The sequence below is a fragment of the Rissa tridactyla genome, chromosome 2 (assembly GCF_028500815.1).
Source record: "Rissa tridactyla isolate bRisTri1 chromosome 2, bRisTri1.patW.cur.20221130, whole genome shotgun sequence".
NCBI classification, from domain to species: Eukaryota; Metazoa; Chordata; class Aves; order Charadriiformes; family Laridae; genus Rissa; species Rissa tridactyla.
This window is the reverse complement of record NC_071467.1, coordinates 36,339,533-36,363,197: the sequence shown is the minus strand read 5'-3', so window position 1 is coordinate 36,363,197 and position 23,665 is coordinate 36,339,533. Positions and strand designations below refer to the sequence as shown.

General features: G+C 40.5%; 1 protein-coding gene across 25 annotated transcripts in view; it reads right to left on the bottom strand.

Moving 5' to 3' along the window:
- Positions 1-23,665, bottom strand: part of EYA1 (EYA transcriptional coactivator and phosphatase 1) — a 169,855-nt gene that overhangs the window by 51,805 nt on the left and 94,385 nt on the right. For 15 of the 25 annotated variants that reach the window (XM_054191946.1, XM_054191939.1, XM_054191945.1 and 12 more), the window contains 6 exons: positions 19,770-19,850; positions 17,786-17,855; positions 17,261-17,406; positions 12,919-13,056; positions 6,600-6,682; positions 5,991-6,177 (listed from right to left, as the gene is read on the bottom strand). In XM_054191946.1, the coding sequence (XP_054047921.1) occupies positions 5,991-6,177; positions 6,600-6,682; positions 12,919-13,056; positions 17,261-17,406; positions 17,786-17,855; positions 19,770-19,850 (705 nt within the window). The remainder of the gene's footprint in view (positions 1-5,990; positions 6,178-6,599; positions 6,683-12,918; positions 13,057-17,260; positions 17,407-17,785; positions 17,856-19,769; positions 19,851-23,665) is intronic. The other 10 variants (XM_054191950.1, XM_054191943.1, XM_054191949.1 and 7 more) reach the window with 3 other exon arrangements.

The following is a 23,665-nucleotide window of genomic DNA, read 5'->3' as shown; positions in this document are numbered from 1 at the left end:
GTCACAATGTAAATCACATGGACAAGATGGGTCTAGGAAAGCTAGTATAAGCAAATGTCTCTGCAAGTAGGTATGTACAAACATTTTCCATTTAGATTGTGCCCAGATAATTGGTTTCCCCTCAAACCTTTCACTTAATTTTGAATAAAGGCCTTAAATCCTCAGGCCAGTGTTATTTCAACTCCTGTATACCAAAATAAAAATATAAGATACAGGTAGTTTGAATATGTCGGTCTTATGCTATGATTTTCTTACTTTTGCATAAATAAAGCTTACTTTTGCATAAATAAAGCTAAACACAAAATTTCATGAGTACTCTACAAACTTCTTCCTGTACTGCTTACCTAAAACTGGACGAGGATTAAACAATGCAGCAGGATCACATAGATATTTGAGGGTTTTGGGTTTTTTTTTTTTACTTCTCTATAAAAAATATGACTATGACATTAGTAGTAAGTAAGTAAAAGTATTAAATAAGTATTGCAACAAATACAATAATGCCTGCTGACATGATCATAGAAGGATGTCCTTAGTGATGCTTTGACAAAATGTCAAAATCTTGACCTGAAAATCAAATCTAATGTTTGTCTTTTGAGGATGACAAACATACCATTATAAACTTGGCAAAAACCCTCAAGAGTCTGTTAAAAATATTGACAAAAATGCCTGTTTATTTCAAGACTTGGGTGACTTTTTGATTTGGAATTGCATATTCAAAATAATGACAAAATATCATATTAACTGTATATCTTATATATAACATATATATTGTTAACTATGTATGCCAACAACTATACTAACAAGCACTGCAATGGTCCAGTTTTTTTTCTCAAATTGTCAATGTTGAAGTAAAAAAGGTGATGCAATCCCATAATAGGCAGGTAGTACCTCTCTCCAGTGTAGGCATTTCTTCCTTGCTCATTATTTATGCTTTCAAACAATTTGAAATTATTATTATATTTACTGCTACTAAAACCAATGATGACCATCCTATTTATGTATTAAAAAAAGTCTACTGAAAAGTGCATCGAGTTCTTAGCTTCAACATATCTTGTGACAGTGAGTCAGACTCCATATTGTTGGACACAATGCAGAAGAGTTAAAAGTTGTACATTGCTAACGTCAAAACAGGAGAACAACCATTATCAGAAAAGCAAATCCAGTGTTGTACTTTGACATTCATTATTGCATCCAATCTCATTTCTGTTTTTACAGAATTTTCATTGAGTTTCCTTCCTACATAAAAATACACCCTAGATTTATTCTTCATGTATATTTACGAAAAAGAGCAAACAATAGAACACCAGTACTGTACTGTGAATACAGCAGTATTTGTTTCCGTACAGGTATAAGTAAAAAGTTGCCTATGTAGTCTGTTTGCTCCGTTTCCCTTTCCTGCTTCTAATTTACTGTTATGAAATATGATAAGGAGAAACAGTAAAGGTAGCTTTCCCTTTTGCAATCCTAAATGTGATACAGCGTTCAAGGAAAAAGAAGTTTAGTCTTTAAGAGCAAAACGGTGACCCATGGCTGAGAACAATTTTTGTTGGCGAGCACAGCCCTTGTGGGCTGCACTGTGGCCTGCATTTAATCTGCATTGTGAAGTATGTGAGTAATATGAAAAAAAAACAACCTTCCAGTAATATTTCAAACATACTTATTGCAGAAACCAAGAAAACTGAGAGAGATCAAATCTCAAGAACAATGCTAGTCTCTCTTGTGAGAAACACTGTTCAATAAATTATAAATACAGCATAATACAAAATAGAAGGATAAATTCAACTTTGTTGACTGAACTGCTAAACAAAAGTTTGCACATACAAAGAATTTTTTGTTACCAGCTGTGATGATGGAGTTGAAATATTGCAAGAGAAAATTATTAAAGCTTTAGAAAAAGTAGTCATTTTCTACATTCATTCTTAGAAATACATATTATGAATGTCCCTCTAATTATTTTAGAACATCGGGGCAGAGCGTTGATTGGAGAAAAAAACTCCATCTGTTCAGGATAAATTTCAACACTGGCCAACTGCAGGTGATTAGGTGAGAGAGCGTATAAAGGTCAGACATGCACACAGTGCTAATTCATCCACTGTCTCCAGTGGTTTTTTTGTGTCAAGAATTTCTTGAATTGACGGTGGTGTCTGCCTAAATCCAATCTTTGAGTTTGTCTAAGTGATACTTGAACTGGCATAAAGTTTTTGCACCCACAACATCCTGCAGCAAGGAGCTGCACGGCTTACCTATACGCAACATAAAGAAATACTTCCTTTTGTTCACTCTGAACCTACTTCAATGAATTTCAGCATTGGAAGGGAGAGTGAATTTTTGCCCACGAGTCTACTTTTATTATTTTTTATCATTTTAATTACTATTGCTTCTCTTACATGCTACAGCTCAGACAGAAATCAGGAACTCGCTGTTCATACCTGGGATAATCTACTCATGCATGGACTGAAAGCTCATCCCAGAAGGAACCTAATATTCTATTGCTATTCTGATGAAAAACACTTTCTTATGTAAAGCAAAAGTTAGAATTCTACAAGTGGAAAAAAACCCCAACTTTGAAAATTCTTACTTTTGAACTGAAACAAAATTTCCAATGAAATCTGAAGTAAGGCACACATTAAAAATTTGAAATGCCATACTGAGATTGTTAGATTGTTTTGTTTAATAATTTTCTGATTATGTCACTACCAAAAGTACAGCCTTATGTTCACAAGAAAATAACATTAATTTGTATGTCTGATTTATGGAGACAGGGACTATCAACCTCTGTGCAATAAAAATGTTTTGTCACAACTGAGGTACAAGAATTTTTTCAGATCCACAAAGGAAAGAGAAAGAAGAAACACTGAGTGTGGAAAATCTCAGGTTCTTCTGCAAGAATCCCTGGACGTCCTGGATTGCATGGCAAAAACTTGCATATTTAACTAGGAACTGTGGGAAACCATAAAAGGATTATTTTATATTTGGACAAGGAATTAAACATACTTTAAGTGAAATTATCTGAGCTTTCTGAGTCTGCAAAACTCTACTAAAAATGTCACAAGAGCACATAATTACTTGCTCTCTTTTCACATGTTTCTTACCAGGCTCTTCTGTTTCACATACTGGCCCAAATTCATAGGAACCACCTATGTCTGTCAAATTATTCTGGTGCCTCTGTAAAGTCTGAAGGCTGTTCTGTGCTTGTCCTGGCACGGTTGAGAACCGCAGAGATTACGTGGGCTTTTTAAATATAGAAGATGTCTAGGGATATCAGCATCCAGTAAGAACAGCTGCAATTCAGCAGCTGGAGCCCATCCTACGAAAGGGGTACAGTAGCCTAATGTGATGGCTCTGCACTGCTCCCCACCATCCCTCATAATGCAGAGTTCCAGCTGTGGTAGAGAATCAGCAGTCTAACTTGACCAGATGCGGCAAAACATCCTACAGAAATTTGACTAATTGTAATTAAAATGTGGTTAGTTTGCTCGTTTGTTCGATGTTTTTGAACCAACTGTAAATTTCCTTCTCTCTAATATGCCTTCCACTTGTCCACACCCCACCAGAATTCCCTTCTGCTTTTCTTTGACCCCAACCTTGCTTTGTCTTCTGAGCATACTGTGTATGAGCTCAGCTGGGGCTTTGCAATAAGCTTCAGTGAGAAGAAAGTGAAAAAATTTACACTGTCTAAGGGGAAAGGGCAGGCACAGCACTGGATTCACTGGCTGGTCCTCACCCTACTTCTACCAGGGTTGAAGGTTTGTGAGGCAGCAACAGGTTCTCACCTAATTCTAACCTAGGAACCCGACACTGGCATGTCAGCCACCTTAAACTGTTCTCATACCAGTGGAGAGGCTTAAGAGGATGAAGACTTGTAATTAAACTGAACTCTAAATAGAGGTACTCATCTCTCTCCACTCAGTACAGACGGAGCCTAAATGGGCTTGATCCTAACTTAAATGCATAAAGACAAACGCATAAAGATAAATGGAGAAATCTGGGTCTAGCCCTATACTTTCTGCCAACTGCAACCATGTTGGTGAAGGGGAACAGAAAGATGGCTTCCATTACCTTCTCCTAATAGAGAGCGGCCCACTGCAGGTACTTTCCTAAAAGCGTCCCTGCCGGTGCAGGCAGCCCAAGATAACCCATAGCTACATTAAGAGTTGCTGTTTGCAAACCGTTTGAAGGAACTTTCTCAGAAATGTTAAATCAGTAACATAAATACCCCAGGGAAAGAGGCGGCAGTCCCAGCAATGGCAGAGGAGGTGTGCACATGTCCAAGGAATGGCTATGTCTCAGTAAGCAGTGGTAGGGCACCCACGGAGGTACAGCTTTCATTACAGGAAAGCATGAACTAGAAGAGGACTTACGTGGACGATCCATCCATGAGAAAGCCCATCAAATTCTTTCAAATTTTTAGAGAAGACTTTCTTAATAAGAGTGTGGAAGATTTGAGGGAGAAAATAAAGATTTCTCAAAAAGGAACTGATAGAAAAGTTCTGTCCAGGCTTATAGAACACAGAAAAGTATTTAAATAGGAAGTCAGCCTTTAAGCCACTAAGCTTGAGCTTGGGAAAAATATACCTCTTCTGTCTGTATACGTGTTTACCGTTGCTTTTAGGAAGTATCAACTACTTTAAATTATCAACTACTTTAAAAAAATATATGCAAAGATTTTGCAAAAGATCAAGACACAGATGATACAATGATTCAATTTTAGTGTCTTGATAAAAGCTAAAACTTGATCACCTTTGTTTTTGGGGGTAAGAGGAACTTACTGCTTACAACCTAAAAAGAAAAGCAAACAAACCCACAAGAAAACAAAACCAAAAAATTAAAAACAAAGCAAAAAGAGTAATTATGCAGACTCCAATACACATCCATATGTTCTAAAAGCCACAGACTCCAATATGCATTCATGTATTTAGAACGATCCCTTTCTCAAATACATTGCACACACATGTGATCTCGTGTATACAAACACACACACCAGCTGTGTTTTCTTGCCTTTCACTTTCAGCAAATGTATCAAAAGAGACAACACTGCATACATTTTTTACAGGTCCGCACTCATGCAGAAAAGCAACAGAGTCCTAGCACATCATATTAAAGCTCACATTGCACATGCAAGATCAGTCCCATCAAGTACTTCAAGAAAATGAAGAAAACACCCTCTCCCAACAAAACTCCGAAACAAAACCTCCTGAAAACATTGCCAAATCATAGCTGCTTCTTACCGCATTACTGAGAAACACATCTGCAACCTTGGACTTTCTCTCTGACAGATTTCAAACTTCTGCCATCTACTAACTAATGACATGCTTAAACTGTTAAAAAATGTATTAGGTTTTTTTTTTTTTTAATAATGGGAAAAGTATTTTTCACCCCTCATTTCCAAAAACAGCTGCAGCAGTTTGGCATAAATGTTCAAAAAATATCTCAACTAGTAAAGGACTGCCAAATTCCAGCAAGAAAGGTAAAATGACTGGGGAAAAGGAAAAGCCACCGAAAATCTTTTATTAAAATGGAAACACTTGTGCAATTTCAACTCCCCATTACAAGCATTATTATGTCCTCTGAAAGTGGAAAGCTCTCTTTCAAGTGAACAGTTGGGCTATGGTCCGAAGGCCTCTTGATTTCAGTCTTACTTAAGAAAAATCAAAGGAGTTTATCTTAATGAAGACAGAGCTTTAAAAGCATCAGGTTCTGGTTTAGTGTAAAGACTTTCCCATATCCTGCAATTTTTAACACAAGCATTTTACAAATAAATACAAACAATTTGTATTTCACACAAGGTTTAAAACTTGTACTGATCCTGGTTTTTCTTTAGTCTATTTTCTGCTAGAATCTGTGCAAGACGTGCCACAGGCTCGGGATTAAGAAATAATAAAACAAAAAAATATCAACGACTACACCGAAAAAAACCCCCTCATTCAATTCAACCCCCTTTCAACTTACAAAAACGTGCCTCATAGGGACCATAAAATCCATGTAATTACCTGCTGCAGGATCTGTAACCGCTTGACTGGTGATGCCAGATGGTGGTTCTTGAAGCTGGTATGTTGCATTTGTGGAGGGTGTCGTTGGGCTGGTGTTGCTGTTTGTCATGTAATGTGAAGGATAGGGTGAGCTATTATAATACTGTGCATATTGGCCCTGGCCAAAACTGGGATAAGAGGGGTATTCCTGCAAGACAAAAAAGCAACTGAATAGTCCATCAAAGTTTTGCTGCTTTTTAGTATATATTCCAAAACATAACTACAAACACATGTCAGGCTTTCAGCACGTATGCTTCCTGGACTGGATGCTGTCGGACCTAAAACTGTGAGGCAGTAAAATGAAATCTAAATTACACATAATTTAGTATGTCTTCTCATACAAATAGTATATTAGACACACTGCTGAAGATGTGTGAATAAGAACATCAACCCCTGACAATTAGTTCTACCATTGAAAGATGACAAATTGAACAAAAACATTTATAAACATTAGTTTAACTTGAAAGGATGCTAATTTCTTTCAAAAAGCTATTTAAGCGCTACATTTTTTTCAGTGGATGAGAATTCTAAGTTTGCCAAAGTTTCCTCAACTCATATTTACAAATTTACCTGCTGTGAACTATTAAATCCAGTAGAATTTGTGAGTGAATTATTTCCTGCATATATTCCTGATGATGTTGTAAAACTGCTGCCTGAAATGAAATGAAAAATTATGTGAATTACTAAAACATAGTATTGGAAAATAACTTCCATCATGCGATTATATCATAAGGATACGGCATATTTGTAATATTTCCCATATGTTGACTGATTTGGTTGTCATCAGCTCTGTAACATGTTAATATATGGAAAGTGATAATTCATCGTTCCTACACCCTGTGTTTCATTATTGTAATAAAAAGAAATGTAGACAGGAATTTGGAGCCACCTCAGGTCTGACTGAATATTAGGCTATCCCACCCCTCTGAATAATCCCCAGCGTTGTGGAAGCAAGGAGGGTTTCAGTTTTTGTTGAACAATAAATGTGAGCCTTGTCCTAAGAGATGTCATCTCCCCTCACTGAAACCCACTGGCTCCATTTCTCCATTTCCAGAATGGGGTTCTCTCCCCTCCCTGAGCCTCAGCCCCTCGCAGGAACAGCAAAAGCCGTAACTCCCTGCTCCAAACAGCTCAGCCCCACCGCGAAGCCATTAGGATTTGCTAATCGATCACATACAGCCTTGGGACACAAACTTTTTTCTTTTTTGATAGAGTCTACCAGGCACGACACAAGGGAAAAAAGTAGCTCTCTGAGAAGGGAGACCCAAGATTGAATTTAGCCCAGAGACTGAATTACCGCCGTCACCTCCCTCCTCCCCACCAAAAATAGACAGATGGGGCTCTCGTTTAATATCTAACCTGAGAAGCTGTTCCACTAAAAGGGCAGCAACCCCCTTTCAGCTGTTTTGCCCTCACTGGTTATAACCCGGGAGTGACACAGCCACCAGCTGAGACAGATGGATGCACAGGGTGAAGCTACATAAGCCACCAGAAAGTCTGTAATGAGGCAACCTATTGAACTCCTCCAGCAGGAGAGCACCAGCCAGCCAGGAGCTCGCATTAAAGTGTGCAGGTTGTTTACGGCCCCCTTCGCCGCCGAAACCTGCCTTAGTGAAAAGATATAACCAGACCTTGGGAGCAAAAGCTTGCAGGTGAGCCAAGGAGGGATGGAAATCCACAGGGAGCCAGGCGTACAGATGCGCCGACCCTCTGATGGGCCCGACACGACCCAATTAACAACCAAATCCTATGCAGTGGTTACTCCTTGGGAAAAGTGACATTTCTTCCAACTCCAAACAGCCAGGAATGCAGGCAGGGCTGCATGCTTAGTACAACCCCTACAGGGCATTTGTGACCTATTTACTTTTTTAAACAAAAAACCCACCCACCCAATAGGTATCCTAGCTATCAGAAGTCAGAAGGAAAAACATTTAACTGCTTTGATTGCAAAAGTTACTAAAAACGCACACAGATTAAGCCTCAAAGTAGATGTGAAGTATGTCCAACAGCAGTGGGAGTAAAAGATGACGCTTAAACTTAATGTGTGATAATGACTGTAAACATTTCTCTTGTATTTGCTATTAGTGCAAAAGCTCTGTGGTTGTTGATAGATGCTACTAATCCTGTGAACTAAACTCAGATTACTTCAGCAGAAGAGTTGACATCCAAGTTTAGCAAATAGTACAGATAAACAGTACTAATGAGAAAAACATGTTGTTTTAAATTTAATTTAAAATTGGAAAACAGATGTTATTTTTTATTATAACAAACCCCAGAGCCAAAATACAGCTGAAAAATATTTTAAATTGCAAAACTTTGAAATGCTATTTTATTTCTAAGAGTGCCTTGGCTGGAAGAATGTAAGTCACTGTGTCTCTTTCTATTTCTGTAGCTACTTCTGAGTGATGCAGTAATGCATTCAAACTCAAGTTTTACAGTTGCACGGTTTGAACAACTCTGAAAAGATATAAAAGGCCTCTCATAGTTATAAGAAGAAAAGAAAAAAAAAAAACATACAAAACTTTTTTTGATGAATACATTATCTTCCCACAGAAAGTTTGGCAAATACTTTGCAAGAGCAAATGAGAAAAGTAATTACATGGCAGCCAGCATCTCTCCCTCTCAGACAAAGACACACACATACTAACAGGCAGATCTCTCTTTCATCTCATGGTCAGCACTGGCTCCTATGGAGGAGGGGTGGGGGTCTCCTAGACCGTAACAAACATGAAGCAGGTTTCTCAGAAACGGCTCTGTGGGCCACCCAGAACTACTGGCCTAAAGTTGTTTTTAAAATACTCCAGTTTTGCCATTTGTTTTTTAAATAATCGGCCGCAGCGCCGCGTAGGGCTGCTGTTCCCGCCTTCGCCAAACAAACACAAAAATAAGAATCTCCACGAAACGTGCGAGATTTACTGCCCCAGGTTGGCAGGCTATGTAGCTTTAAAATGTGATAAAAGCTGTAAATTGCAGGTCAAAGGTCTATTTTGCAAAGAGCACGGACCCACATTAAAGCTGGGAATCCCAGTCAGTGTTGGAAGACGGCTGGTCCCTGCTGGGAGCGGGATGTGGGCTCCTGGGATGCCATCCTCCCCAGTGTATTTGCCACAGAGGTCCATTTGCTTTCCTGGCACAGCCTCCTTGCCATGGGCTATGTCCATCATCAGGGTACAATGTATGTGGCAGAAGTTTAGTACAGCTCTCCTGGGAAACCCGAACACGGCCAGATGGGCTATTTAAACTCAAGGTTTCTTCCGTTTGCTTACACTGTTTAAAAATCCTTGGCGAAGTCCCCCTTGTTGTCCTAGTAACTGCTTAGCCATCCAGAACAATATTTTTATACTGTATAATAATAACCGAATACCTTAACGTTTACTTTTTTATGGATGAATTCCCAAACCAATTGGTTAGTATATTCTCAAACATCGCAGTCTTGGTAACTAAAACAACGCTGGTGCTCATCACAGGTCTAGTACCTTTCCATCTATGAAGCAACTTACTTACATGAAAAAAGAGCTTGAGGAACATCCTCACTAAAGTAAGGGTGGGGGACAGTGGGGAGACAGGGTGGTGGAATCGCCTAGGTCCTCTTCCCACCCTCTCCCCTCCTCACACCCCATTATAGGGATGATAAATTTGTAACAAACAAAAATCCAATTACCAGAATAACCTTAGCAAGGAGCCACAGGCAGCGATTTTCCTCATCATTTTCAAAAGTTGGCAGTCTCTCCCTCCGCTATTGTTCGGTGACTAATCACGCTGTAATTTTAGCAGGGTCAGGAAAAGCACTGGGTTTAATTGGCTGCACACGCACGGCGAGGCAGCGCCTTTACGTCGCAGGGAGACATTCGCCCCGGGGAGAGGAACCAGAATAACTCCAAAGCTTTTGAGCGCGAGGTAACCCCAGTCAGGGAGCAACTGCAAGGCGGCTAGGAAATCCCCTCTACTGCAGGCAAGAATGCCAGCGGGGCCCCGAACACGCCGTCGTGTAACGCTGGGTTGCGAAGTAGGTTGTGGGATCCATTATCTCCATTTAGCAGCTCAGCAGCCGCGCGCAGGAGATGAAGAACAGCTATTGCAGGCTATGACAGGGCTGGGGCTGCAGCCTGCCCATATACTGCTAGAGGGGAAAGGGAGAATAAACTCATTTCCCTCTCTGGAGGTTTCTGCACAAACAACTGAACAGCAGCAGCACTACCCCCGTCTTCTGTCAAGAGAATCAATTTTGTCCTTAAATAATAGCTGAAACTATGAATAGGTTCTCCTTCCAAAATTACACGAGGAAAGGGAAACAAATGTCTCTGTTTATTTTTAACATCTGTTCAATCAAAAGGAAGAATTAAGTCAACTCAAAGTTGTTTCAAATTCAAAAGCTGGCCTAATGGAAACATTAATAGGACGTATATTCTCATGTATAGTATAGATATATACTGTCAACATTTAACTGCAAGAAAAACCTGTTCAGCAATGTGGTTCTTTTCTACTTAGCTTCTAACAACTCCACCAACATTTTAATTTAAAATATTCTCCTCATTTCCACTCCTATGGTCCGTAAGGCTTCTGTAGGAGACCAGTCCTTCCCTCATCCACACACCGTGCTGTTCATGAGCACAACAGAAATGCCACACACACCACGGGCACCCCCAGGCTCTCCCACTCTGACCTGTGGCTCTTCCATCCAAGCAGACTGTCAGCGATCTGCTGCCTTCCAGGGGCGGGCAGCCCAGCCCAGAGGCAAACCCAGGCTCAGACCCCCTCCTCCCTCAGCCCCGCAGACAATGCTGTCGTGAAATCAATGCCTCTGACCCTCCTCTCAGGAGAGCTTCGCAACTGGGTCATCTTTAACACATTTCTTTCACAGAATATTTTTAGATCCTTGCTTTTCAATGCGTACAGCTGAAACGCTTTCCAAGATCTTACTGTTCCATCTCTTGACAACCGCCACCCTTTCATGACCTTGACAATTCTGATCTTACACACATTTTGCATATCGCAGAAAACAAAGCAATGCCCTTTATGACAGACCTCTATGTAGTCCATTGACTGAGTCCTAGCTTTGCTCTACTAATGCCAGAATTCACTGCTTATTCTTAAAATTTTCCAACAAGCGCTCTCTCACATCATCCCATGCTGCTCCCCCTTTCCTCCCTCCATTGAATGAGTTTCCCATAGACATCTGCAAAACTACTTCCTTGTCCTCCCTAAAATCCCTTTTTATTGACATCCCTCTGCTCTGTATCTTACAAAAACCCCCACCTTCAGAGCTGTTAGATAACCAATATGGGGTGACAACTGTTTATTATGGCTAAACTGCATCAGCTTTATCATTATATTAAGCCATAATAAGCCTGTGTGTTTTATTTTACCCTCCAATTTCGATGGGGACTATATTTTCATTTGGCTGTATCAGCACAACAGGAATCCTGATACATGACTGTGGCACAAAGGCACTACTGCAATAGAAATTATAGGCAACACAGACATGATTTTTCAATAACTCTATTTCCTAGCGACCATGAATTATCAGTTCCTCAAGAGCTGGAATGTTGATCCAGGAGTTCCCCGTAGCTGCTGCTGGCAAGCGTTGTGAGCTCTCTCCTACAGAGAGGTAGGGGTAGGGTTTTTTTCAGAGGGGCGTATGCGTGTTTGGTTTTTTTAGTGTGGCTATCTGCAGAAAGCAAAACCAATAACCTAGTTATAGTTATTTTTGCCCCGATGAGTAAAAGATCACCACAATTCATCATGTAGATGAAAGTCTGCATACTACTCTCATGCTATCTTCCTCTTACTTGTCAGAGCACACTACAAGTAAGCAATACTTCAGATGTCAGATGGTCACTTCTGCCCTACGGAGCTACTCAACACACAGTTCAAAAGAGGATTAAAAAACCCCCAACAACAACCATCTCTCTTGTGCCTGGGCGAAGGACCGGATCAATATCCCCTTAAAGCTGTGGAACAAAAGCAAAACCTCATTCACTTGGTCTCTGAAAGCACTTCTGCCTCCAGACATTTCATGGAGCGTTTACACGCTGGCGCAGAGTTTAAATGGAGCATGATAATAATAAAGAGAGGTGCTAAACTTTTAAAACATGTGGTCCAATTCTGTGAGTGATCACTTATTTCAACAATTCTAAAATGTGCAGCACACTTGATTTCAACTGTCAAATTCAGGGGTGAAAGCTCCTGCAGCAGACATCCAAAATTAGCTATTTGTCATAAACAAAGATTTTTGAAAATAACCCTTAAAGTGGTTAAAATCCAGAATCAGGCACACCCAGCGACTTCCCGAGACAAGAGGGGAAAAAGGAATTGGGAGAACAAGGTGGAAAGATATTAAGTAAACTAAACAGGCAAGTAAGGCTACAAAATATAATTGATAATAATAGCCCGCACATACAAAGACTTACAGCTTTTAAATAGACTTCAAAGAAACAGACTTCAATCATTACTTAGCTACCTCCACAGCTGCAGTAGGTATTTTTATCTTCTTCTCCCTCCCCAAACACACTCAGGTGTCAAATTATATCTGGCACTTCCTAAATTCATAATCCGGACATGTTTTCCAGGACTCGCTTTGTCACATTCACTATTTGTTAAACTCTTGCTATTTGGAGACACGTTTTTTACTGTAATAACACTACAGCACCTCGCTATTTAAAAATTAATGAAGTCACTAAGCGAGGGATCTTCCAAACTGCTGAGAGCCGACCCGTCGCTGCGCTCAGCAAAGGCAATCAGCATTTCAGCTCCAACTGCAATAACATCCGAGGTTAAGCGCTTGAGCAAACATTCATTTTTATGCTAGGAATGTAAAGAAATAAGGGGGGGGAAAAACCCCCATAGCATCTACTATATCTAATTAATGGTAATATCTGTTTATACAGACCTTGCATCTGGTAGCTATAGGGAGCCTGTCCAGGTTGAGGTGTGCTAAAGCTGGCACCGTAGCTTAGAAATCCTGTCTGTCCAGGTGACTGTGACTGTGCCAATCCACCTTCTGTCTTGATGCCTGCCCACAATGCACCTAAATCAGTTAGTGACAGCAAATCTATTTGTTCATATTCAAACAGGGACGGGAAATAAAATCACTTAATTAACAGCACTTTTCACATATACCTCTTATTGCAAGCGTGAGAGATCGAATACCGAGAGCATGCACCAATGAGTGGGGTAAGGGCAGTCTAAAAGCACACATAACACTGAAGCTCACCAGGGAGAGGTTAAATTCAAAACTGTGTTCCCAATAACTGCAAAAGAAATTTATACACGAACAGGAAGTTGCATTATTCCTTTTTTCCTTTCCTGCCAGAGGATAACTTTTCCATATATTCATGGCATTTCACAGAGGTAGATTAGCAACTTTATATGATTTTAATGAAGCATAGCATAGCCAAGCTCTCCTACCATCCACCCATTAATGACATAGCTGAGATTTGCATTGTGTAATATTCCTACATGAAAATTACGTGTCTCTGAGTGCAATGGCTTTCTAAGGAGTTAAAGAGAGAACTAGCAGCATTAAGTGTAATGATGATTTTCAAAGCTAATCAAACACTATAGGAGGCATTTAGTCTTTTAACAAATAAACACCTAGTAGACAGGAACTATTCCTGAAGCAATCTCCCAAACTGGGAAGAACGCAACAGAGAGTCATTAATCTGCACTGACAGGGAAATCCATTACACATTACATTACCCTCTCATTTCCAAATTTAGTAATAAATGAATCCAAAGTCCAAATAAATGAATGACTTGCATCCCAAAATCAGTGATACTTCCCCCAATTTGTAAGGCAACAAGCAACTAAATATCAGCAAGGGAAACACTGAGGAAACGCACACAATTCAGCCTCTGTCTCTTAGTTTTAATTATAAGGTTGTCCCAACATGAACTACCATTTAAAAATAATTATAGCCAAAGCAATGGAAAAGTAATACAATACTCTTAGGTTTCACTGTGGCATTCAGTGATACCTCATTGTTCAGAAACCACCGTTATTTGAACTGAATTAACTAAGTGTGAATTAGTAACATTCCTTTGAAAATTACTGTTAATCTAAGTCCATTTCCTGGTTGGATTTTTTTTTAAAAAAACGATATTCAACAAAGGTTGAAGGTAGGAGAGGGCTGAGAAGTTACTATGGTTGCAAAACTTTGATATCTCCCTATATACAAATGGCAGCATATTTTCTTCTGCCTCTTAAATCATTATTTTTCAACTGCTGTCATTAATTACCCTTAATTCCTTCTGCCAGACCTGCTAACTGCCAGACTAACCCTGTTTGCTTGTTTTTCCCCAGTGCTTACTTGCTTCTTCTGTTTCATGTTACAATTAAACCATCCCAATGCTGAATCTGACACCTCGTTTCCAAGGGGAAACCCCTGCCATGGATGTTTCGGTATCGACAATCTCTATTTGTTGTCTCTTTAAGGACTTCTGAAATGCTGATTAAATATTGCTTAGAGAATGTTTAACTAAATCAAGCATTAAATTTCTAGTCCAGCTCTAACAGCCTAATTTAACTCTCCATCTCTGAGGAAGCAGGAGGAGTCGACCAAAGGCAGAGGCAGGAGGATGCCACTTGAGTGAAGACAACTTGGCACTGACGTGCCCTTTTGCAAACCTCCATGCTATGAAGAGCCTTTCATCTCCTAGGACTTATTCTTCCCACCTGCTCTCATCTAGAAGGCCTTCACTCATCAGACCTTGATGGTCCCTTCTCCTTCTCCCAAGACTAACGTATGCAAGAAAGCAGGAAGGGAGAGTGAGAAAATATAAGGGGACTGCCAATATCTGGAAAGAAAAGAAGTTGCTAAGCAAAGCCTTTGTGAGACGCTGGTACGGGAGCGGGCAGGAGGAGGGAGCTGCAGGAAATTCTCCAGCCTCCTCAGGGGCTTTGCAGATGAACCAGAGCCAGGAGCCCCTGGGAGGCAGCTGTCAGCGGCATTCCCCTCCACCCCCCTTCCTGCCCGCTCCCCTGCACCACGGTGGCAGAGGGGGGGAGTGGAAAAATGAAGAAGCTGGAGGTGTATTCGAGACAGCACCTTCCCAAACTGCCCTAGGGAGAAAACGTGAGGGAACGTTGATATGTGAATTCACGATTACTTTTCCCCCCACTAAGCCCCAGAGTGAAGAAACAAAAAGGGTGAAGCCCCCCACTCCAACTCAGAGTTTTTCCTTCCACGCATGTCCTAAGTCTCCTCTCTTTATACCTGCTGGAAGCTCTCTGCCTCGACGAGAAAAAGGAAAGGCAGATGGTACGTGGGGTCTAAGCTGCAGACCCAAGAGGAGAATTTTGGCTCTACACAAGGCTTCAGTTTTTGCGGGTTGCAAATAAGCATCCCAGCGTTCCCCATATAGTTTATTTTGGGAACATGGACTATATGATGTGCTTTAAGTATGCAAAAATATATATGGTGTTAGGTCCCAAAACTTTTTAATGGTTATTTGCTTTTAAATATTACTGCTATGAAATACTTCCCTGAGGAGCACCTTTGCCCCAGCCACAAGGGACTGTCTGAAAAGAACAAAATGCGTTAAAATCCACATGGCTCAGGAACCAGGGGGTTCAGTGGCCAAAAGCAGCTCTGCAATGTAAAATGTTAGGCAAAATTATCCAAAGTCCTAGGCACGGGGGATGGACTGGGAAAAAAAAAAAAGAAACAAAACAAAAGAGCAGGCAGGCATGTTAACCCCCCCGCGAGCAGTTGCCAAGTAAAGCAGCTCTCAATTATAGCTCGGATGGCTATGAGACAGCTAAACTCAAGTAGGGAAGTCAAGGCCTTGCTGAAGTCAGGGGGAGTTTTATAGCTGAGTTCAGTGAGGTCAGGATTTCATCCAGAGGAACAAAGCAAAAACCAAAAAAAGTCACTGTTTGGGCTGCCCAAGCCACCGCAGCCAGCCAAGTATGAACATGAGGTGGCCACAGGAGAAACGGGTCCAGAAGAGCGTGGTGGGGAAAGGGGTCATCTGTTATCACACCACCCGATCCAGCTGGAAACAGCAGACAAGCGCTCATCGGCAAGACGAGCTTGGGGGGCTTGGGGGGTGGGAAGAATCCCCATCTCCATAGTCTTGGAAATATCCTTAAATATCCTTCACGTATTTTGTGTGCGCGAGTTTTAAATATGTGGAATGGAACTGAAACAGAAACATCCAATTCACCATATTTTTGGTGGTAAGTAATCAAGGCTGTAGCCACAGGAAGAATGCCTCCTTGGATCATAATTGTTGATGATATATTAATGAAACACATTTTCTTAAAGTAAAGGGAAATATTAATCTATTTCTTGTACCTGTTGCCCAGAGTAATCTGCTGTAGGATACGCTTGAGACCCAGTGGATTTCAACTTGGCAGATCTCAGGATGAAAGATTCACCAGTTTTGCACTTAAAAGTTGTAATGATTTTAAGGGGCACAGCTTGTACTGCGAGTTCTGCCCTTTTGTTATAAAATTTACATTACCTGAATGTATCTTTACAAAATATACTGCTAAAAGCATGCAGATTGTGTATTTTCAATATATCGCCACAGAGGAATATAAGACCTATTTTCTAAAATTGCATCCTTGCTGCCGAGCTTCTATGTGGTATGCCAGCAGACAGTCTGGCAGCAAAATGGTCTCACCCACAGCAGCTTGTTTTTAAATTAAATTTTTTTGGAAATATTTGCTACTTAGTACTATCTCCTTCATCAGGCAGACAGAGCTTTAGTGGCAATTTACCTCAGTTTTCACCTCCAGGGAGTTTTAAAACATTAAAAGTGAGATTTTTTTGTTTTTTTTGTTTTTTTTTTTAATCAGGTTTTCACCTGCTGAAAATCAGCGCAGCTTCACTGATTCACTTGGGTTCCAGTAATCTGGAACAGCTGAAATTTAGACCTGTATGTACTGATGAATCCTACTGCATTGCTGGAGAGCAAAGCTCCTCGGCAAGTCACCAGGAGCTCTGCCTGTGTAATGGAAGTCCCTAGATCTCTTTTCCCACTTCACTGCTAATAAAAACCTAATGAATCTCTCTCCTTGATCCCAAAAGAGAGTCATCCTCTTGAGTAGCTTCTTAGCTCTTTAACACATAAATTAAGCATCACTCCAATGGGGAAATTACCAGTCTTCCACTAGGAACGCTCGGGAGCACAGCCGCCCCACTAAGCACTGAGCCGAGGGTCACGCAATCTTCTTCTAAAAAATATTTACCTCTGGAATAAAATAACACGGATGTGGTTTCTTACCATACGAAGGGATTCCATAGGGCTGGCCGGGCTGGGGGTAGGTGGCATAAGCTGTAGCTTGTTGCATCCCCGTTGTAAACTGTGTCTGCCCATACGCAGCCATCGTTTGTGAAGAGGGGGTAGGAAGAATATGTGGGTATGGTCTGCTATTGATTACAAATGACAGAAAATAGGAGAGACGCTGCATTAGACAGACATGCATGTACTTATTTTTAGCCTTATTATAATCCTGCTACTTCATTAACACATAATCATAGGCTGTGCTAGACAACGGAAACTGTAAGACAAAGACAAAACAACAATAAGAAATCCATAATAAAAGAATAAGTAAAATAAGAACTTTCCAAATATTTTTCAAATACATTCTTAGCATTTAAAAAAAATATTTTTTTTCCCTAGAAGCTGCTGCGGTTTAAATTATGACTTAACAGATGGACCCAATTATTATTTTAAATGAGGTTAAAATCTGCCTATTTCAGTTATTATTATTACTACTACTATTATTATTTTTAAAAGATATCATACTTGGAAGGGTAAATCTGTGGTGGGGAGAACTGGTGTGTTTGTCTTGGGCTGAAACCACTGCTTCCAATTGCTGCACCAAGGAGAAAAGAAAGCACACAGAAGTGTAAATACACACACCAAAGATAAATATTATTTTTCCTAATAGAATTTCAGAGTATTAACAAGATTTTAATTAAATTCAAATATCATTGATACCTTAGATAGAAAATAATATTTTATCAGGAACTATACAAGAATGCTTAACATTAAAATCTTGATTACGAATTTCAAATACTAAATTGCCCCTTTGTACAACTCCTGAGCAATAGTTTACTCTTTGCTCGCACACAGACAACATTTTCAATGCAAACAACCTATTTCCTAATGGAAACATTTCCCTTCATATTTTCAAAGGATTATTGATATCTCAAGTGCAACATTTTATTAACTTTTAGAATTTTTAAGACCTACATTTTATGAAGGAGCTTTATGCGTGCCTCGATTGAAAACATATGGCCAGCTTCAGAGCACGTGCCTCTTTTTTTTTTTTTTTTTTTAAATAATTCCATAATGCAGACGATGTATTACCAGATTACACTTCCTTCTCTCTCTCCCCCATCTTATCTGCTTTCTAAAATACTTTCAAATCACTCAGTATTGCATAAAGATGTCATGACCACAGAGAAACTCTTAAGCCCAGGAGGCTAAAGAGCCGGCTGCTCCCCGGCTCTGCTCCCGCTGCCGACATGCCAACCCATCCTCATTTCTTTCGGTATTTGTGGGTGCTGCCGGGAGCGTGGCAGGTGTGCCAGCGCGCTCTGCTCTGGGCGTTATTTTCGGGAGCCCTTCCCTCTCTGGTTACCGTTTGGGTGCCATTTCTCCTCGAGGTCCCAAAAGGTGGGTTTTGAAGCCTTTGCCAGGAAGGGGTCAGCGGCAGGTTATGAGACTACTGTAAAATCAGACAGCCGGAGAAACAACAGGCACTATTGCTAAGTACTTGGAAATAAACAAGGCACGGATAATTACCCTTTGCCAGCTACCCCTTTCCTGGCCAACTACAGGGAAAATCCATCATCTTTACACTCTGGGAGTGCTCGCGAAGCACAGAGGGAAGCAGGGAATCTCTTTCCGTGCCTTCCACACCTGATAGTTTTTCTTTTCTGTGGCCCCTGAGGCTGCAGATATCTCAAACGTTACGGTCCGACCTTTAGTCAGATTGCCACAGATGTACGTAGCTACTACTAAACATGCTACCTTTTCTTCTTTCAGAGATTTGAAATACTCTAGCAACCTTTTTTTGCCTTTCAAGTTTGATAGTTTCATACTCAACAGCACGCGCAGAAAATGGAGGCTGTGACAAGACCAGAAAAAGAGTCGGCTACTTGGAGCCTGACTGGTTGTGAGATGTCAAATTTTGCTACTCTGGAAATATAATCCCATGACGTAGTATTAGATCCTTTTTTTAATTTGATTTGCACCATAAAAACAGTGTGCTAGGACTACCACAGTTAATCCACAGGTATGCAAAACTGTGCAAACATCTCCAGATTTTCTCACAGTGTTTGTCTCCTGCGTGTTCAGGAGCTAAGATGTGTTTGGCTTCCAGGAAGGAAAAAAAAAAAAGCCTGACAAAAGAATGAATACCTTGATGATAATAATAAATTGCAATAAGTGAGGAAGACCTACTCCTCAATGACAACGCTAATCACAGAGGCAGGTATGTTTACTCACAGAAAACAAAAGAGTAATTACTCTGGGCCAGAATACTGCCTAGTGAGGCTCCCACCAAAGACACCGATGGACATCAATAAGGCTGATGCTGTAATGCTCCTTACTCGGGGAAAACTCCTATTGACTCACACTGTCTGAGTACGATGAACAGAAACAGGCATAAGCTGCAAAGCGCACAAGACTTTTTAACAGCTGTGCACAGGTTTAGACCACATGGGAAAAGAAAATAGTAAATGAAGAAATGCTGAGCTTAAAACCTTTGTTTATTCCTTACCTGATCCTGAGAAATTGTCTAAAGACCCGTCTGTGGTAGTAGTAGTAGCAATCTCACTGCTGCTCATTGGTTCTGTTTTAACTATAGAAATATAAATAAAATATATTCTATATGCACCTAATATTCTTGCACACGCATGCACACACACTCACTACAGCCACAAATTCAATAAAACAGAAATCTGCCGAAAATGTTTTAAATCATGGCTATCGATATTTTGCATGTTATGTATTTGTGTATACAAACAATGCAAAGTACTGGCAGCTATGATTTACACATACATATAAAATGATCGAGAGGGTTATTTCTGTCCCCAAGGAATAAGAGCCACTGTAACAAACCAAAAGTCCCCATGCAACTCTCTGCACCTGTCCTGATTCCTCTTAATCCTGCAGACCCAACAATAAGGGCCCACATTTAGATCAGGTCACACAGACATTTAAAGGCCTGAAAGACAGCAATTTGAACAAGACAAAAAAGGAAATAATTTTCAAATTAGTTTCTCTGAGGGCTGTTCACTTATTTTTTTCCATCCAAATAACTTCTCAGAGCAAAAATTTGAGAATTTGTGATGAAGTGAAACACTTTCCTCATGGTGGATTTCTCCTCTCAAAATGAAAACCAACTTTATACTCAGCAACCCTGAATAAACAAAGGGGACCCAATCCTCACCAGATACTTCAAAGAATGCTTTTCCATTTTATTCCCTCTGCACCCACAACCCAACACAGCTGTCAAAGAGTAAAAAAGAATGACAGTAAGAGAGATTCTCTCCTGGCTCATGCTGCTTCATAATTAAGTAGTAATTAATGACTTTTAATAAAGCCCCAAATAAATAAACAAATTTCCCTTTCTGTTACTCCAGCACAATCTCAGTAACAACAGTATTCCGATCCATGGAGCAAGTATGGGGCTGACCTGGCATGGGTGCACAATACCTACTCCCAAGGAGTTATCAGATCAGCACAGCAATCTCTCAAATCCACTCTACATGCCTAGCTTTTGGAGTTACAGCACACCAAAAGCCACTGAGGATGACGCTTCAGAAAGCAACGGAGCTGATCTTACTATCAACAACATCCCACCGCTTTCGCTGTAGTGGACACACACCGTCACCGCTTCCCACGCACCAGCGCTGGTGCATACCTGACCTTTCAGGGAGGCAGTTCAGTAACACTGCAGAAAGCGAATCCAAGAAAACTAAGGTAAACCATATCCTATTTGACGTGTAAAGCCTTAGTGTCATCTTGACGTAGACGTGCGTGTGTGCATGTATGTTTGTCTATACATACACGTTCAGGAATTGCAACCATCACTAGCAGAAACCCTTCTGGTGCCAGGTTTGCCAAGGGTGAGGGAGAGGCGCTCTCCCCTTTTGACAAAGGACCTTTCCTTTCCTTGCCAATCCAAATTCTTATTTCTGCATGCCTCGCTATTTCCTTCACCTGACCTCATCCAAGGGATTTACATGCAATCTCTCAAGATTTTACTAATCGCCCACTATTTTCTTTTGATTCTCACGCAGGATGTTTTGTCTGCACATGCTAACTCTGGAGATCAATACCTGCTCCACACAAAACTCTGCTCTGTCTGCGTTAGCAAGCAGTGCAGTAAGAAAAGTTTCATGGAGTGAAACAGTTGTCACAGAGGGTCCAGTATCCACAGTTTAGGTATTGGGGGGTTACTTCATGCTAGGTTTTAGTTTTGTCCCAAGCACCCACCAGCAGCTGGAGAATGTTAGCTGCACTCCTGCAGTGCATCTTTTTGGAAATAAGTGAAGTCCAAGAGACTCCACAAGGTGAATTAACGTGTGGTAAGAAAAGGTGGCCAAGAGGTCCACTTCAAGAGTGCACTCATGATCTGAACTACAACTCTGATACAAATGTATTTCTTAAAAACACAGCATATAACATATCCAACATCCATTTCATAACTAAATACTAAAAGTCTAACACACAGATGCAACAAAATATTTGTTGCAAAGTGTGCCAAGTGTCTATCCCAAGTAGTTTTCCAGAAACTACCAGATTTTTAGAGCAAGTTCTAAATGGTTTGTCAATCTAGATACCAAGAATTATAGAATCTACATTATCTTCTACTTTTTCTTAGAAGTTTATCACAGCTACGTATTACAGTCAGACTAATACTTCCCCCCATAGAATACTCCAGCTTTCCCAAAAATTTGCAAGTCCTCTGGACCTAATTTCCATAATGCAATTATACTTTTGGAAATAACAATGAAAGATACTTTATAGCTGGGGAAGGAAAGGAGAGGAAGATGAGGCAGATCAACGCAACTTGGGGTAAAGGGTGGAAGATTTCAGAATATGCTTTCTCCAAACTCTTCCCCTCTTTTCCACTGGAGAAACAATTCTTCTATATTCCTTCTAAAATAAATTATCATTTGGATCACTGCAAATGAGCAGTCTGAGGAGTACACTGAGCCACCTCACACAATATAGAGACCCATTTCTTCTAGATAAAGATTTCTAGGGTAATTTCTTTCTAAGTGGATGTAAATGCCTCTCTTGCGATTGGTTTAAAAGCCTACTTCACACGCCTTTGACACTTATCTGGATCTCAGATCCTTGTTAAAGATACCATTTTGGGAAAAACCTCATCAAAATGGAGTTTCTGCCTCTATAACTCATGAGCAATAGTTCAGTACAACTGTGTTTGTAACTGATTGTTATTTACTAAACATATGACTTTTGAAGATACAGGAAAACCCATATGAAATCCACTGCAGTACTTTCTTCATGGAAATGAATTTTAGTTGCTGACTGAAGTGCTCACAGATTTTTCATAACAACTGTTCCGTAAATCTCCTCTCTCAGCTGTTGTATTTCCTCGATATATGAAAAAAATGCGATAAGAAAGCGGTTCACATTATTCCTGATCTGGATACCCATTAGTAGGGTGATAATAAATAAGCCCTATTATGCCGTCTTTAGAAACAACCATGACCTTAACAGACTTTGTGCCGCAGCTAGTTGGGAATTTAATAAAGATGGACAGGAACTGAAAAGCCCTCTATTCCCCAAGCATTTTAATCAAAATGCCAGAAAATGACCGCGTATTTCCTTCCGTCTGAGCCTTTTTGCCAGTTGGAAATATTCACCACTGGATTCTCATTGCAAAGGAAGGTCTCTCGTTTGCCCAAGACAAAAACTGACCTGCAATGGAGCATATTTCCTCCCAGAATCACGGGGAGAGCTGCAAAGGGATTTCTTAAGGTTACAAGCCTGCCAGTCCATCACAGCAGCACGTCAGTAATCCGTGTCTATCATGAGAGACGTTCTGAGCCGTCCAAGGAAGCAAAGCTTTGGATGGGCACAGATCTGGCCCTGCCACGTGCTCCTTAAGCACGCTCTGGATTTCAGCTCTCCACATTTTCCATGACAATTAACATTTCTGCAACGTGTCCTAAGCTTTCACAGGATGACACTGGCCAATCAGTGGGAATACTGCCATAGCTACGCAGAACGCGCCGCTAGCTTGATGGTAACTGCCAGCAACACACTCAGCCACAGCAGAGACCGCAGAAAGTGAAACAGGAGAGTTCCCATTTCTCCTGCTCCTCTATCAGAACAGAGGTGCAGATTTATCAGACTTGCATTATAGAGACAAACCCTGATTTAGAAAAATGCTAAGTTTTAGTGCCGGCAAAACCACTCAGGTAACAAAACAGATTATCAATAAGAAGTAAGAAATCTAACGTATCCCTAATCAGCTGCAAAAATTCAACCGTTATTTAGAATTACTGGTACAGATTTGGTTTATCTACCAAGGAGCTTAAGAAGCTATGTTGAGAGAGATATTTTGCCCTCCTTATTTTTCTTTTCTAGTCATTTATGAGACTCTAAAAACAAGATTTAAAAATAAAACGTTTAAGA